The sequence below is a fragment of the Aphelocoma coerulescens genome, chromosome 6 (assembly GCF_041296385.1).
Source record: "Aphelocoma coerulescens isolate FSJ_1873_10779 chromosome 6, UR_Acoe_1.0, whole genome shotgun sequence".
Classification (NCBI taxonomy): Eukaryota; Metazoa; Chordata; class Aves; order Passeriformes; family Corvidae; genus Aphelocoma; species Aphelocoma coerulescens.
In genome coordinates this window covers 36,500,666-36,514,918 of record NC_091020.1, presented here as the reverse complement: position 1 = coordinate 36,514,918, position 14,253 = coordinate 36,500,666, and the positions used below count along the sequence as shown (strand labels likewise).

The 14,253-nt window shown below is 49.3% G+C and overlaps 1 protein-coding gene across 19 annotated transcripts in view; it reads right to left on the bottom strand.

Moving 5' to 3' along the window:
• Nucleotides 1-240: 240 nt before the first annotated feature.
• The window catches only part of JAKMIP3 (Janus kinase and microtubule interacting protein 3), a 58,704-nt gene continuing 44,691 nt past the window's right edge, over nucleotides 241-14,253 (bottom strand). For 15 of the 19 annotated variants that reach the window (XM_069020301.1, XM_069020300.1, XM_069020299.1 and 12 more), the window contains 3 exons: nucleotides 14,075-14,116; nucleotides 12,132-13,348; nucleotides 241-2,017 (listed from right to left, as the gene is read on the bottom strand). In XM_069020301.1, the coding sequence (XP_068876402.1) occupies nucleotides 13,184-13,348; nucleotides 14,075-14,116 (207 nt within the window). In that variant the 3' untranslated portion in view covers nucleotides 241-2,017; nucleotides 12,132-13,183. Of the gene's footprint in view, nucleotides 2,018-12,131; nucleotides 14,117-14,253 lie in introns of those variants that run through there. The other 4 variants (XM_069020302.1, XM_069020310.1, XM_069020317.1 and 1 more) reach the window with 4 other exon arrangements.

Below are 14,253 nucleotides of genomic sequence, written 5' to 3'. Positions count from 1 at the left end.
CACCCGTGCCCGTCCCCACGTACGACCGGGAGGTGACATCTCCCAGCGTCTGTGATGGCAGAGACAGCGCGGGGTTGGCTGCCCGGGGATCAGCTGAACGCCCCCCGCCTCAGCCCTCCCGGGCATCTCCTGGTCCCCCAGGGTGGACGGTGTCACTGTCCAGCTTCCCCTTCCCCTCAACCCCAAACCAATTCATCTAATTTGAAGGTTTAAAACAGATCTTTTTAATTAAAAGTTCACAATAATTTATGTATTTTACAAAGGAATAGAAAGTCTCTCGATATATATCATAGGAATCACAATACAAAAATATCTGTAAAATTCTCTAATCGATCGCTCCAGCCCCTGGTTTCGGGCTGTCGGTTGCTGTCGCAGCACTGAACCCAATGTTCTGTGTTTTGGATATGATTCTGGAGTAGGATTAGAGGACACGGGTCATGGCACGCCAGCCAGTGGACCAAAAACCTCCATTTTCTCTGCGTTACATTTTGCATAAGTTTACAATGGTCCCTTTTTATAAACTGTACAGCACATCATACAGGGTTTAATACACATATGCACACGGCGATTTCCTGAGTCGAAGCTAAATCTCTTCCTGTGCACACCCACGCTGCCAGCGAGGGGCGAGGGGCACAGGAGTGCGAAGGAGCCGGCGTCGGTCCAGGGGCATTTTCTCTTCCTGGTCAGGAATTCTGTCCACAAGCCACGTAAGGCACTCAAGGAATCACTGAAGGCTACAGATATTGTAGAGCAGAATACTGGAAATAACAGCCACATCCTCCAGCAGCTTGAACAAGAAGTCCACGCGGGTTTGGGGTGAGGGATGGCCCGTGGCACCCCCTCCTCCTGCTGCTGCACCCCCGCACCGGGCACGGAGGGGCTGCAGGAACGCCCCAGATCGGGGCACTGCCCGCCGCGGTCCCGGGGCTTGGAGACTGTGTTTGGAGGAGATGCACAGGAGCCAGAGTGAGGAAGCAGCAGCCGAGACCCGACACAGCTCAGCTCACCGGCGAGGGCGGCCCCGGCCCCAGCCCGGCCCCGAGCCGGGAACAAATTCCTCACAGACCCCGGCGGGATGCGGGCAGCGAGCGGAACCAGCGGGATCCCTTCACGGAGAGGGAGGGAGCACATGGATGGCAATCTCCTGTCTGTGCATTTAAACGGAGGAAACAGTTCTGAAAACATTCTTTGAGCCATTTTTTCTTTCCTATGTACAAAACTTCTTACATATTTATAGTGACACATAGATAAGCACAATCCCTTATTTACACACAGACCTGTCCTGTACAGTTGTCTTTGTACTTAAAACCCCCAGGATTAAGGAAGTTAATCAGAAAGCAAACCGATATTTGAGACACACAAACACACCAGGCAAGAGCACATCCTGAATGAAGAGCCATGAGATGGACTCAAGACATTTCCTAACGTGCTCTTTGTCACCTCAACCACCACCTGCAGGGCTTCCAGCAAATACAGTATTTTAAGACAAGAAGTATTTCAGTAGAACTCAAAATGGACTCATTTTAGGCGTGAAATGCAGAAGCAAAAACGCAGCTCATCCCAGAATCCCAGCACTGGTATTGGCATCTGGTAGAATTGGAGCTTGTTAAATCAATTCCGTGATATAATCATATGCTGATATCAAAATCCACAACCTTGGCCTTGAAGCATCGCATCCCTCCAGTACAAATACCACACTTCTCTGATCAACTCACTTCCTTCTGTTTCTGCAGCTGAGCTCCCTGTGCTGGGTTAAAACATGGTCGATGTACAAGTGCAGGACGAGGTTGTAGAATTTCAGTATCAAGGGGTTTTCTTCATAGCTTTATAAACTCCAGCGGTGCAGGTACCTACAGGGTAAAATAAACACAAGGTTTAACTACAGCTGTGGTCCTCTCCTCTACATGGGATTTTTAGTCCCAAAATCTACAACATTTCCATTCCATAGGCTGTGCTGGGTTGTGTTAAGCAGCTCTCTGTTAAGTCTGAGTAGGCTTAGCCAGTTACTGTGTTTTCCCTGAAAAAAAGAAGAGATAATTTATTAAATATTAAATGTACTGCTTTCTCCAGGCTGTGCCATACATCAAATCATTCATTTTCCTTAAGCAATACTCCCCTAACAGTTTTGAGTAACACTCAGAATATGGTGATGATAGTGACAAATGACGAATTTACAATTTGCCTCATCTGACAAACTCCGGGAGGATGAGTTAAGTACCACGGAGCCAAAATCCACCTCCTCAGGGGAGGAGAGACGGCACGAAGGACGTGGTGCCCGTAGGTGGGAGGGGGCTGCTGCAGCTGCCCTGACCCTTCCCGTGCACCCTCCTTGGACCTGTGTCCGTGTTCTCCATTTCACACTCGGCCACGAGACCAGCGCCAGGCAGAAGGGGAATTCCTGGGGCACACACCTGGGAAGCGGAACAGTTCAGCCAGTGCTAGGAAGGAGAGAATCCCCCATTCCTTGTCCCTTCTCCATCCCCTATTCCACGTCTCTTCACCCCCAGACCTTAGCAGCAGCTGAATGCCGCTCCCCAGCGCAGCCCCTGCACTGTGCAGGGAAAGGATTAACCCTTCCCAGCCCGCCCGGCCGGCAGGGCAGAGAATCCTAGACTGGTTTGGGCTGGAAGGGATCTTAAACCTCATCTCGTTCCAACCCCCTGCCAGGTCCTGCAGGCCAGGCGGCTCTTTTGTGTCCGAACCCCCCACTCCCGAGGCCTTGAGACAGGGGCTGCGGCTCACAGGTGGACAGCAGCACCCCAAGAATTCCAGAAGCAATTCCTGAAAAGAGACCGAGAAGTAAATGACAGAAAAGAAACCGAGAGTAGACGACACAGGGGTTCTGCAGATGCCGCTCTGCTTTATCCCCCCGCCTGTCACAGCGCGTTCGGGCGCCGCGGAGCACCGGGCGCTCGCCGGGACCGCGGCGCTGCCACTGCCGATGTCGGTCAGCGCTGCCCGGGGCTGGCTGCGGCTGCGGCGCCTCGGAAAAAGGCACAGTTACCGCTCCCTCACCCCGCCGCCTCCTGCCACAGACAGCGGATTGGTCCAGGAAGCTGTAAAAGTGGGACAAAAGCATTTCAAAAATGGCAATGGATGGAGCGCTAATATTTGTGCATCGGAGCATTCATGGCTTATGGAAAACAGCAGCTTTGCTGAATAGTACAATGCAGGAATGCAACTGCTCAAAGATTGTGGATCAAATTTCATGTGAGAAAGGAATCACAGAATCCCAGAATGGTTTAGGTGGGAAGCTTTGACCCCAAAGCCCATCCAGTTCCACCCCCTTCCATGGGCAGGGAATCTTCCACTGTCCCAGGCTGCTCCAAGCCCCAATGTCCAGCCTGGCCCTGAACACTTCCAAGGATCCAGGGACAGCCACAGCTGCTCTGTGCCAGGGCCTCCCCACCCTCACAGGGAAGAGTTTCTTCTATATATCTAAGCTAAATTTCCCCCGTTTCAGTTTGAATCCATTAGTCCTTGTCCTGTTACTACAGTTCCTCATGAAGAATGATCACCTTCATCAGCACAGCCTCTTACCAAGGCTGCAATGGAAGGAGACACATATTTATCCTTATGTATATATATCTATATCTATATCTATATCTATATCTATATCTATGTTTATATGTTATATATATCACAAGGGACCATATGGCTGAGGGAGGCACCCGACAGCATCCTGGGCTGCTGGGAAAAGGTGGGATATGTTTGAGGAGTAAGGAAGAGGCACCAAAACCACCAGGAAATACTTGGACTGGCCAAGTTAACGCCTCACTGAGCCCTTTAAGCAGAGTTACCAAGCAGGTGAAGCCATGCTGGAGGTGTCTCTAAGGCAGCTCACCCCTCTCTCCCGAAGAAGAGTCTGCCAGGATGAGCCTGAGGTTCTTCATCACCTGCTAAACTTGAATCCCGCCTGGAATCCAGCTTGGGACACACCCTGGGATCCTGCTGCAGCCTGTGAGCTGTCCGTGGGACAATGAATCAGTCCCCTGAGATCCATGCAGTGGGAAAGAGTGGATCAGAGAGCCCCTGCACAAACACCATGGCCTCAGGGGATGGATCCCATCCTCACCTGGGACCCCACAAGCCCCTTGGACATGCGAATGCAGAATCTCTCATCTTCCCACTTATGCCCCACGTTGAGAATAAACAGGTGGAATTTCATGTCCATGTAAAGAACAATGGGCCAGACTTGGCTTCCTTGTCTTTTCCCCTTCCTCTCCCACTGGACTCACATGAGGGCATTTACGGCATATTCAACCCCTCTTGTGCACACATATTTGCATTGAATACGAATGCAAATAACCCATTGGGACCTACTGCAGGGCAGGGAGGGGGGCCCAGAGAACAGAAAGATGAGAAATCATGAGCAGAATAAAATACAGAGGGGAGTTATCTAACCATTTAAAAACGGTGGCCATTTAGTTCCAATAGGTTCCCCAGAAAGGTGAACATTTGCTGTCAGGGGAGAAGATGGGGCAGGTCCCTGGGGACGAAGAGGAAGTTCTTTTTTCTTTTCCCCTTTTCTCCTGGTGAGAAAGAGGAAACTGTGCTGGCTGCAATGAAGCAGCCGAAGATCAGGGTAATACTAGTTACGGATCTTTCTGTACTTACACAAATCTCACCTGCACCCCCAGCTTAGACAAAGTGCACCTTCTTTTTTAAGATGCTGGATTTTTAACACCTGCCTTTGTGAGCAGGATGAGGGGGTGAAGACACTCAGGCAAATCTCTACGGAGTGAAAATAATTCTCTGCAGAAATTCAGATTCTTGATTGCATTTCAGGCCACAGTCACATGGTTTTTGTGGCTGGAGGATGGGCTACTAGCCCTGAGAATCTCATCAATCAGCAGCCCCTCACTGTCCACTTAGTTTGTTACTAAATTCTTCATTTTTAATTTAAGAATTAAGAGGACATCCCAGTGAACATGTCCGTGATGTATTTTTATCCTGTCTATACTGACTTGGAAAATTCTGGGGTTTTCCTGTCTTAAACCAGTCCAATTTACCAGTGGAAGGAATGTTCCCGACCGTATCCATTTATGCTGACAAACGCTGTGAGCGTACAGCGGCAGAGGAACTACCCACGAGCATAAAAGCATTTCACTTCATTAATATTCATAGACTGGAATCTGAAACGCTGTTCCTGGGCCCCCTGAAGCTTTTCAGCAGCTCCAGGAGCCTGGGGGGAGGCTGGAGCCGGGCGGGTGATGCTCAGCATCACCGGAGCTGGTGCCCCCACTCCCAGCACTGCTCGGCCAGGTCGGGACTGCCAGGGAACAACTGCCAGGGAACAACCAGCACAACCACTCCTGTTCACTTTCCTACACAGTCTCATGCCATGAACAACCCAAGGTGGGGCAGTTTCTGGCCCTGGCATCACCTCCCGTGCTGGAAGCGGAACCCGGCGGCTCTGGCCCCACAGTCAGGCTCTGCCCATCCTCCCCCCACGGAGACGGGGGATGCTGACACAGGCACGCTACAAACTGCTTCTGCTACAGCAGAAAACAGGGCTGCTCCCTCGAGGCTTAATAGCAGGGCTTTAAAAAGCTGTTTCCTTCCATTACAAATCATTTGCTTGTGATAAAATCATGATAGTACTCATTTTACACACACACACACACACACACACACACACACGCACGCACGCACGCACGTATATATATAAATGTGCATAGAAGCCCACAGCATTTTCTTTTCACACTGGATTTTGAAGCAGTGTGTAATAAAAAATGAGAAGAGTATTTAAAATTAAAAATATTTCATGACTCCTACACCACACAGAAAGCAGCATGTGGCAGCATGGCCTTGGTTCTTGTGCTCCCACAAGAACAGGTTAAATACATCTATTTTAATGCTGCATTGTTTTTCCAAAAACGCCTGATTCTGCACTGAAAAGTGCTTTGCCCTTTAGAAACCTGGTTTAGGTTAACTGCTGGTAACATCCCCTGATGACTGCGGGTGTTTCACCTGGGTACATGGTGCTTACAAATGAACATGGTACCTTTACATATCTTTTTCATGTAATTGGTAAATCACATTAGAATGCTTTTTAAAAAGAAAACTACTAGAAGCGAGTCATTATGGTGATGGAAAATATGCTATGATAGCTACAAAATATTACTACATGTTGTGTTATCTAAAAATATAGGCAGTATCACTAATATTTCCACACATAAATAACATCAAATTGTTTTCCAGCTAAAGAAAATAAGAGAAGAATAAGAAGCTGTGGCTGCCCCTGGAAGTGTCCAAGGCCAGGCTGGACATTGGGGCTTGGAGCAGCCTGGGACAGTGGGAGGTGTCCCTGCCATGGCAGGGGTGGGATGGGCTTTGAGGTCCCTTCCAAACCAAACCAGTCTGGGATTCTACTTGAAAATATTTGTCTTCTATATTAGCAAAAATGGGGATTTTATAAATGTCATTATCAGTTAACCCTTAGAGAGGCAGTGGGTTCATGGCTGGAATCCCTGGTGGAGCACAGGCATCCATCTGCTGCTGCAGCTGGAAGGGCTGGAATGCCCCTGAGGACATAAATCCTTGGGCTGGGAAGTCTCCAGGGGAAAGCTGGGATCAGGAATGTCGTGTTTGAGGGGCTTTTGGGAGAACTGCAGACAAAGCAGCCATTCAGCTCCACTCCGCCTGGCAGGAATGGATTTTCTGTCCTTTCTGAACGGACCTGCAGAAACCGGAGCAGTTGATGGCATCGGGCACTGCTGGGGCAGGGGCAGGGATGGCATCTGCCCAGGGCTCAGCTCCAGCAGCCCTCCCTGTCCAGAGCTGCTCCTGGGTAGGTGTTGCAGACCCACAGAGTCATAGCCCACCTGGAGTCAGAAGCACCCCCAAGGATCATCGAGTCCAACCCCAGGCCCTGCACAGACACCCCAACAATCGCGCCCTGTGCATCCCTGAGAGCATTGTCCAAACGCTCCCGGAGCTCTGGCAGCCTTGGGGACATGATCACTCCCCTTCCCAGGACTTCTCCTGGTGCCCTGCAGAACGTGTGCTCTGCTGCTAAATTCAGGGCCAAGTCTTCCCTGCAGTGTGAAACCATAATTACACAACACACTGGGGAACAAGGCACGCCCGGTTCACCTGTTCTGCACATCAGTTCTGCAGGGCCACGCAAACAAAGAAACAGCTCCAAGAGACAGAAGAATCCTAAACCCACCACAGTCTGTGCAGAAGGGTCGCTCCCTGGCACATTTCCTGTTGCAGGCCCCTGGGCTCAGGGGAGGGAGGAGCTGCAGCAATGGCACAGGGACAGTTCAGGGGGGACAGTTCAGAGGGGACAGTTCAGAGGGGACAGTTCAGGGGGGACAGTTCAGCAGGGACAGTTCAGGGGGGACAGTTCAGAGGGGACAGTTCAGAGGGGACAGTTCAGGGGGGACAGTTCAGCAGGGACAGTTCAGGGGGGACAGTTCAGAGGGGACAGTTCAGCAGGGACAGTTCAGGGGGGACAGTTCAGGGGGGACAGTTCAGCAGGGACAGTTCAGCAGGGACAGTTCAGCAGGGACAGTTCAGCGGGGACAGTTCAGGGGGGACAGTTCAGGGGGGACAGTTCAGCAGGGACAGTTCAGCGGGGACAGTTCAGGGGGGACAGTTCAGGGGGGACAGTTCAGCAGGGACAGTTCAGCAGGGACAGTTCAGCAGGGACAGTTCAGCGGGGACAGTTCAGGGGGGACAGTTCAGGGGGGACAGTTCAGGGGGGACAGTTCAGCAGGGACAGTTCAGGGGGGACAGTTCAGGGGGGACAGTTCCAGCAGGATGGGTGCCCAGTCAAGCCGAACAGGAGGAGCTGAGGCAGGAAATGCAGGCTGACACCTCAGCCTCCCCTGCACCTGCTCCCGGGAAAGGCATCCTGGGGTGACATCGGGGGGACATCAGCCCTGATCCCACCCCCGAGGAACGCGGGGCCTCTGGGTGATGGCACTGCTCCATCCCGTTGGAACATCTTGCTGGTGCCTGGACCACCTCACCACAGTGGCTTTTAGGAAACACAGCTACAGAGAGCCCTCTCAGAATCTGGCACTTCATGAATTTAACAGCCGTGATAATTCTCCCAGTGTGTTTAAGGATGGGAGAAAAGCGGCTTTGATTTGTTGATGTGAGTATTTCACAATCCCCTTCCACGACCATCCCAGCGCTGCCAACGTGCTGCCCCCCCCGGCCCCTCCGTGACAGCCTCCTGACACTCCACTCATCAATTTGCTGTATCCCGGGGGTGTTTACAACATCCTCATTTATAACAAGGAGCAAAGTGCCCCCCGGGGCAATGTGTCTTCAGAAAAAGCCATTGACAGAACAGCATCTCCTCTGTCTGCCTCTACAGATCTGCATGAGGCCAGGACAGTCTTAGTGACTTGGACATGCTCTCCTTCCCTGGGGGAGGTTTCTCTGGGATTTCTGCTGACCTGGAAGTGCAGACTTCCAGGCACCCCAACCCTCACCCCAACCCTGTAAATGGCAGGGGCCATTTACACAAACATTAATTTACAAACAGAAGGCATTCTTTTTAAAAAGCTAACTTTATAATAGATTTTTCCAGCTAATTAATTCTTCAGGCTAACACTGAGTTTGATAAATTACAAAAATACGTGTCTTTATTATTTGCGAGAGCTCAGCAAGACCCAAATTAAGTGGGAGCGCTCTTCAGCTGTGATGAGAACTGAACCTGCTCTGCGCAGGAGTGTTCTAGGGAATGAATGGTGAAATGAATGATTATCTTTAAAACCAGCTTGGTGGAGAAGGCTTTTACCCTGCCAGTCCCAGCTCTGTGGAGGGTCAGGCAGAGTTTTCTTTCTGAGAGCAAGTTGAGGATGGAAGGACACAGGACACCGAATTGCTGCTGCTGCTGCACAAATTTACACTCCAAAAAAGCTTTTCTCTACTTCCCACAGAAAGAGGAACACCCATATAAATGATTCAAGGGAAGGCTGGATGGGGCTTGGAGCAACCTGGGATAGTGGAAGGTGTCCTTGCCCATGGCAGGGGGGGGGAATGAGATGACCTTGGAGGCCCCTCCCAACCCAAACCATCCTGGGAATCTGGGATTCTGTGCTCTGTGTGATATCCCCACAGTAACACAGGAATGCGAGTTTTTTAGTTATAGAGAGGATAAAAGGAAGGCTGGTCCCATGTCCTGCCCTCGGAATGTGCCCAGGAAGCACAACCCAAAGTTCCTGCTGTAATAAACCAGATGTTTTACTTAGAAGCAAAATCCCAGCAGGTCTGTGTCAAAGTGTCTTCCCGTGGGATTTGGCAAAAACATTAAGGAGCAGCCTCTGCACAGCCAGAGATGTCTGGGATAAGCAGTGGGATGAGCGAGGTCCCAGCCATGCTCAGAGCTGGCTGAGGCCGTCCTTCAGCAGCAGCCCCGCACTCCTGCCCCAGGGCCTCCATCTCACCCCGTCTCATCCGTAAATTCAGACTGACATTGTCATTTCCGTGCACTTCAGTCTGCAACAGCGCCGGAGACAGCGGAGCAGAAACAGCGTGCAAGGAGACACCCCACGCTTTTATACAAACTGACAATTACTAACCCACTGGAAATCTCTTCATTATTGCTGAGCCCAATCCTGCTCTTCACGGAGAGAGAGAAACCCGCAAGATTTACAGCACGGTAAAAGGGAGTCAAAGCTTTTGAGTCAGTCCCTCTGTGCCTTCCCAGGAATGCCTTTGCTCAATGGGAGTCTCCTTGATGGCCTGAGTTTCCCCACACTTCACTTTAAACAAGGATGTTTGGGGTCACCCTGCTCAGCAAAGACTTGCCAATTAGCATTCTGATGACAGAGCTCATTGGTGCCCCTGTGCAGAAGTCATTTCCAGAGTGCCTGGGCACACACACACACACAGGGCTGCTGATGGAGCCTTACAGGGAATTTCAGCTCCAGCAGCTCCTCACCTCCCCTGTGGATCCTTTCTGGAAGGAAGAAAAAAACCTCAAAAACCCCACCCTCTGCTGACAGCCAGAGCACACCAGGAACACAGAACAATTTGCTTACTGTTCACTTGATCAGTATACAAACTCATTTAAAGAAAAGGAATTATCTACAAAACTGAGAGGCTCACAGGGACAGATCCTGCTCTGGTGCTGAAGGAGGTTCCCCTAGGAGAAATGCCCCCATCCCACCACACCTGCTATCCGTGGTTAAATAAAAACATCAAGCTCTGAACTCTTTAAACTGGTATTTCCAATTGCTGCCTACAGTAGGAAATACGCTATATATTCTTAATTAAAAATGTTAAGGCCATTTCTAAAGAGAATTTATATTGCTGTAAGAAATACAAGGGTTAGAGGAGGATGGGTCCACCATGAACCTAAAACTGGCTTGCTGCTGGTGACTACCACTGGCATTTTGGGGGAGAAGCATCTCCCCGTGACCCCAGAGCACATTCAGCTCCACAGACACCAGTTAAACATGGCAATCTGCTTTTAGAATAATGGAATACAGACTGGCTTGGGTGGGAAGGGACTGCAAAGATCACGTAGCTCCAACCCTCTGCCACGGTCTTCTCCCCATCCTTCTATCACTGGAAAAATTGTAAATAATAATTTAATATTATCAGTGTTTTAATTCAGATTGATGTAATTAAATTGCAATTACATGACTTCTTTTGTTACCAACAGGAAATCTCTACATGGGTCTGAGTGGATCCCATCCCCCAGACAAGGCCCCTGTTCATGGAGGGAGTGTTCCCTTGTCAGGGCCTGCATGGGATCATTGGTCATTCCAATCCTCTCTGTGTCAGGCAGCCCAGGGTAACACCTGGTGTGTATTTATCAGAAGGAATTTAGCTCCAGAGGGCACTGGGTGGCAGGTGGGCACCGCCTCCTGCCCCTCGGATGCAGCGCTTGCGGACACAGAGGCTCCGAGCTCTCCCTGTTCCCAGTGTGGGGACACACACAGAAATCAAATCTGGGAACAACATTCAGGGGTTCCTTTAGGATTTGATGGAACTGGACTCATGCTGCTGAACTCCTAAGGTGTTCCAGTACAAGGCATCCCAGTACAAGCTGGTGCATCAAGCACAGCTTTGCTGATGCAGACCTGGGCTTCAGCACGTTCCAGATGCTATTTCCTTTGAATAAACAAATATCAAATGGAGTTATAATAAATGCTGGGGGTTTTAATTAAACTAAGATAATCAGGGCAAAAAATATGGATGCTCAAGCCTTTTCTATAAATGTAAGAGTTAATATCTATAAAAATTTCTCTTAGGCAACTAACAACTTATTTATTGTTATAAAAAAACTTATTTATTTGGAGACAGGCAAGTGCTACCCAACCCTGTGAGCCTCCAGTCTCCAAAATTACACACACACTAAAACGTAACTAAAATACCATCCTAAACCTGCCTGAGACAATAAAATGGCCTGTAAAGCAGCAGTTTCTGGTCCTCCAGGACACACAGTTCCCAGCTCCCTTTGGCTGCAGCACCCTTCAGTGGGGTGCCCGTTGATGGGTTCTCTGCTGTGGGGCACCCCTGGGTGCCCACCACTCCTACCTGGGTGTTGTCCACTTTGACCCACAGGAGAGCTTCATCTTGTAGTGGAATTACAATTTGATGCCTAATTAATACATAAATTTGGTGTGTAAGTAACACTTTTGTAACACGTGCAACTGTAGCTTCCTCTGCCACTGTCCCCATTGTGTTTATCTGCCAAGTAACTCATTATCAGCACAAATTACCAAAAAAGTGAGTGAAATTGTGAATTAAAATACTTTTCCAATTACTATTTGTCTTTTCTATGCAAGATGAAAAATATTTTCATCTTTTGCATTTAAAACAAGTGCTTTTAAAAGCAGCATGACTGCTTGCTGTCCACACAAATCTGACAGATCTCCCAAAAATTTTGTCTTAAGAGTGACCACTGATCTAAAACATAAAATCAGCATTTGTTATTATATCACACTGAAATTTAACAGCTAAATTACTTCAGTAAAACAGCAATAATTAAATAATATTTACATAAAGACTCTGGTCATTTCAATACCAAATTCAGTATTTCCTCTGTTATCACCTGAAGTATTTTAACCCAGGTGAGAGACACCAGCAGGTGAAGGAGTTCCAGAGGACACAGAATCCCAGGATAAAGGGGTTTCCAGCTGATCAGCCCATCTTACCTGCCCGGAGCTCTGATCCCTTCCTGCCCCACGCTCCCAGGGAATGGGCGCTGTGGGACCTTGGCCGTGGCTGCCGACAGGACCTTGTTCCTGGCCTTGTTCCTGGCCTTGCTCCTGGCCTTGTTCCTGGCCTTGCTCCTGGCCTCGTCCCACAGCCCTGCCTTTCTGTGCTCGGCCGTGGATCCCACGTGGTAAATCACACTCTGGAATTTCTTCTGGATTTTCCCCTCTTCACCTGTTTTTCTAGAGGATTCTTTTTCCTCCCGGTTCCTGTGCCAGCCTCCCAGGCTCAGGCTCTGTGGGACTTGTGCTCCCTTTCCCCAAGGTGAGGACATTTTCCAGGTGACATCTTCTATTCCATCTTGCTGCCTCTCCCAGCCCAGTGCATGAGAATCAGGGATAATCTGGTTTAGTTCACTCTTTTCCAGGTTGTACTATTTGCTGGGACAGTGTTAAGCCTTTTGTCATTGTTCAGGGACAGCCAATTATAAATTATTGCATCGTTTTTCTCATCATGGTTTACTGACAACTCAAAAAAAAAAAAAAAATTACAGCTTGATTTCCTGAATGTAGCTTTACGTTTTTTCCTAAAACTGGGCTCATGGGATATTTGACAAAGCATGGAACATACCCAGTGTAACCACGAAATACCTTGGAACAAACCACTTGATTTTCATTCATATTCATCTTTTCATGAGCTACTCCTCTGGAACTCTTCTTAAAATCTTCTTTCAAGACAGATTTTTAAAGAACCATGGATAACAAACATTAATGTGTGGCATACAAACAGGACATGGGCACTTCTACACAGAAGCAATGTGCCACCTGCTTAGCAGGGAACCAAAATAAATTCAGTGTATCTGAATTAGTTATGGTGCTCCTGTTGCAGAGCCCGGGGCTTGTCCAGCAGCAGGGCTGGCACCCTGGGAGGAGCCTGTGGCTGTAGGACAGGGAGGAGCAGAGTTTTTGGCTTCCTTTGTCGGCTTAGTTCTGTCCTTTCCCAACGCTCCCTTGGGGATCTCAGTGGTGCAGGGACTCCCACACAGCCTGGTTCAGCCCCAGTGAAAGGGTCCCACAGACTGCACCTCCCATCGCCAGGAGCAAAGTACGAGACAGATCTGGGGGGGTGGAAAGGGCAAAGTCTCTGTGTCGGTCTCGGGAAGCAGGGCTGAACTCCTGGGAAGAACAGCAGGGGCAGCTGGAGCGTCCTCAGGAGGCTGAAACAAGACAGAAAAACAGCACTCAGAGAAAAGCCCACCTGGGCAAAAATAACATTCACAAAACTTCGGTGAGCACCTGCTTATAATTATCTGCTGAACTGCACAACTGATAAAAAAGGTTTTGTGACATATTCCATTTATGTTGGTTAGTGGGGAGCGTTTCTCTCCATGCCATCCATGCCGTGGTCATTTCTGGCAGCACACACAGAAATTGGGCAATTTATCCCCTATTTACATGGGAAAAAGGGGGATTTAAGGAGTACCTGGGGCCCTATGGCACAAAGCCTGGAGGAACACACCCTAATAACTGCCATGTTCCCCCAAACCCAGCTGGTTGCTGTCCTGGAGGCAGGACAGGCTCTCTGGCTGCTCAGGGAGAGGGGCTGAGGGTTTCCATGGACTTCCAGCAAGGATCAGCTGGAGCAACCCCTGATGTAGTCAGAGGAATAACCCTGGACTGGCTGTTTTCCCTGGCTTACTAGATGTTTCCTTGCTTTTAAGCCTGCTTAATTTTAGCTTGTCCTTCCCTCCAAAGAAGGAAATTTTGTTTGACAAGTTTTTGCCTGCTGGTGCCCAGGTTTCCTGGTTTTTTAAAGGATTTGGAGATTTCCATTTTTGGGTTCTCTGGGATGCCCAAGAGACCCTCCAATCCTGCTGATACAGCAAAAGGAAGGCTCTGATGCTTTATGAGAAGGAGAGACGAGAGGAGACCCGAGGGCTTACCTTGTGCATGTGGCCTGAAGGACTATGACCAAAGAATGAAAGCTAAAGAGAAAAATAAAAACAAAAATAAAAACTGAAAAGGGGAGGGAAGAGAGGAAAAAATGGAAGAGAAGAAAGAGATTAAGAGTTTACAGTGTGTTTAGCTGAGAAATAGGCTGTGGTTACAGACAGAGTGCAAC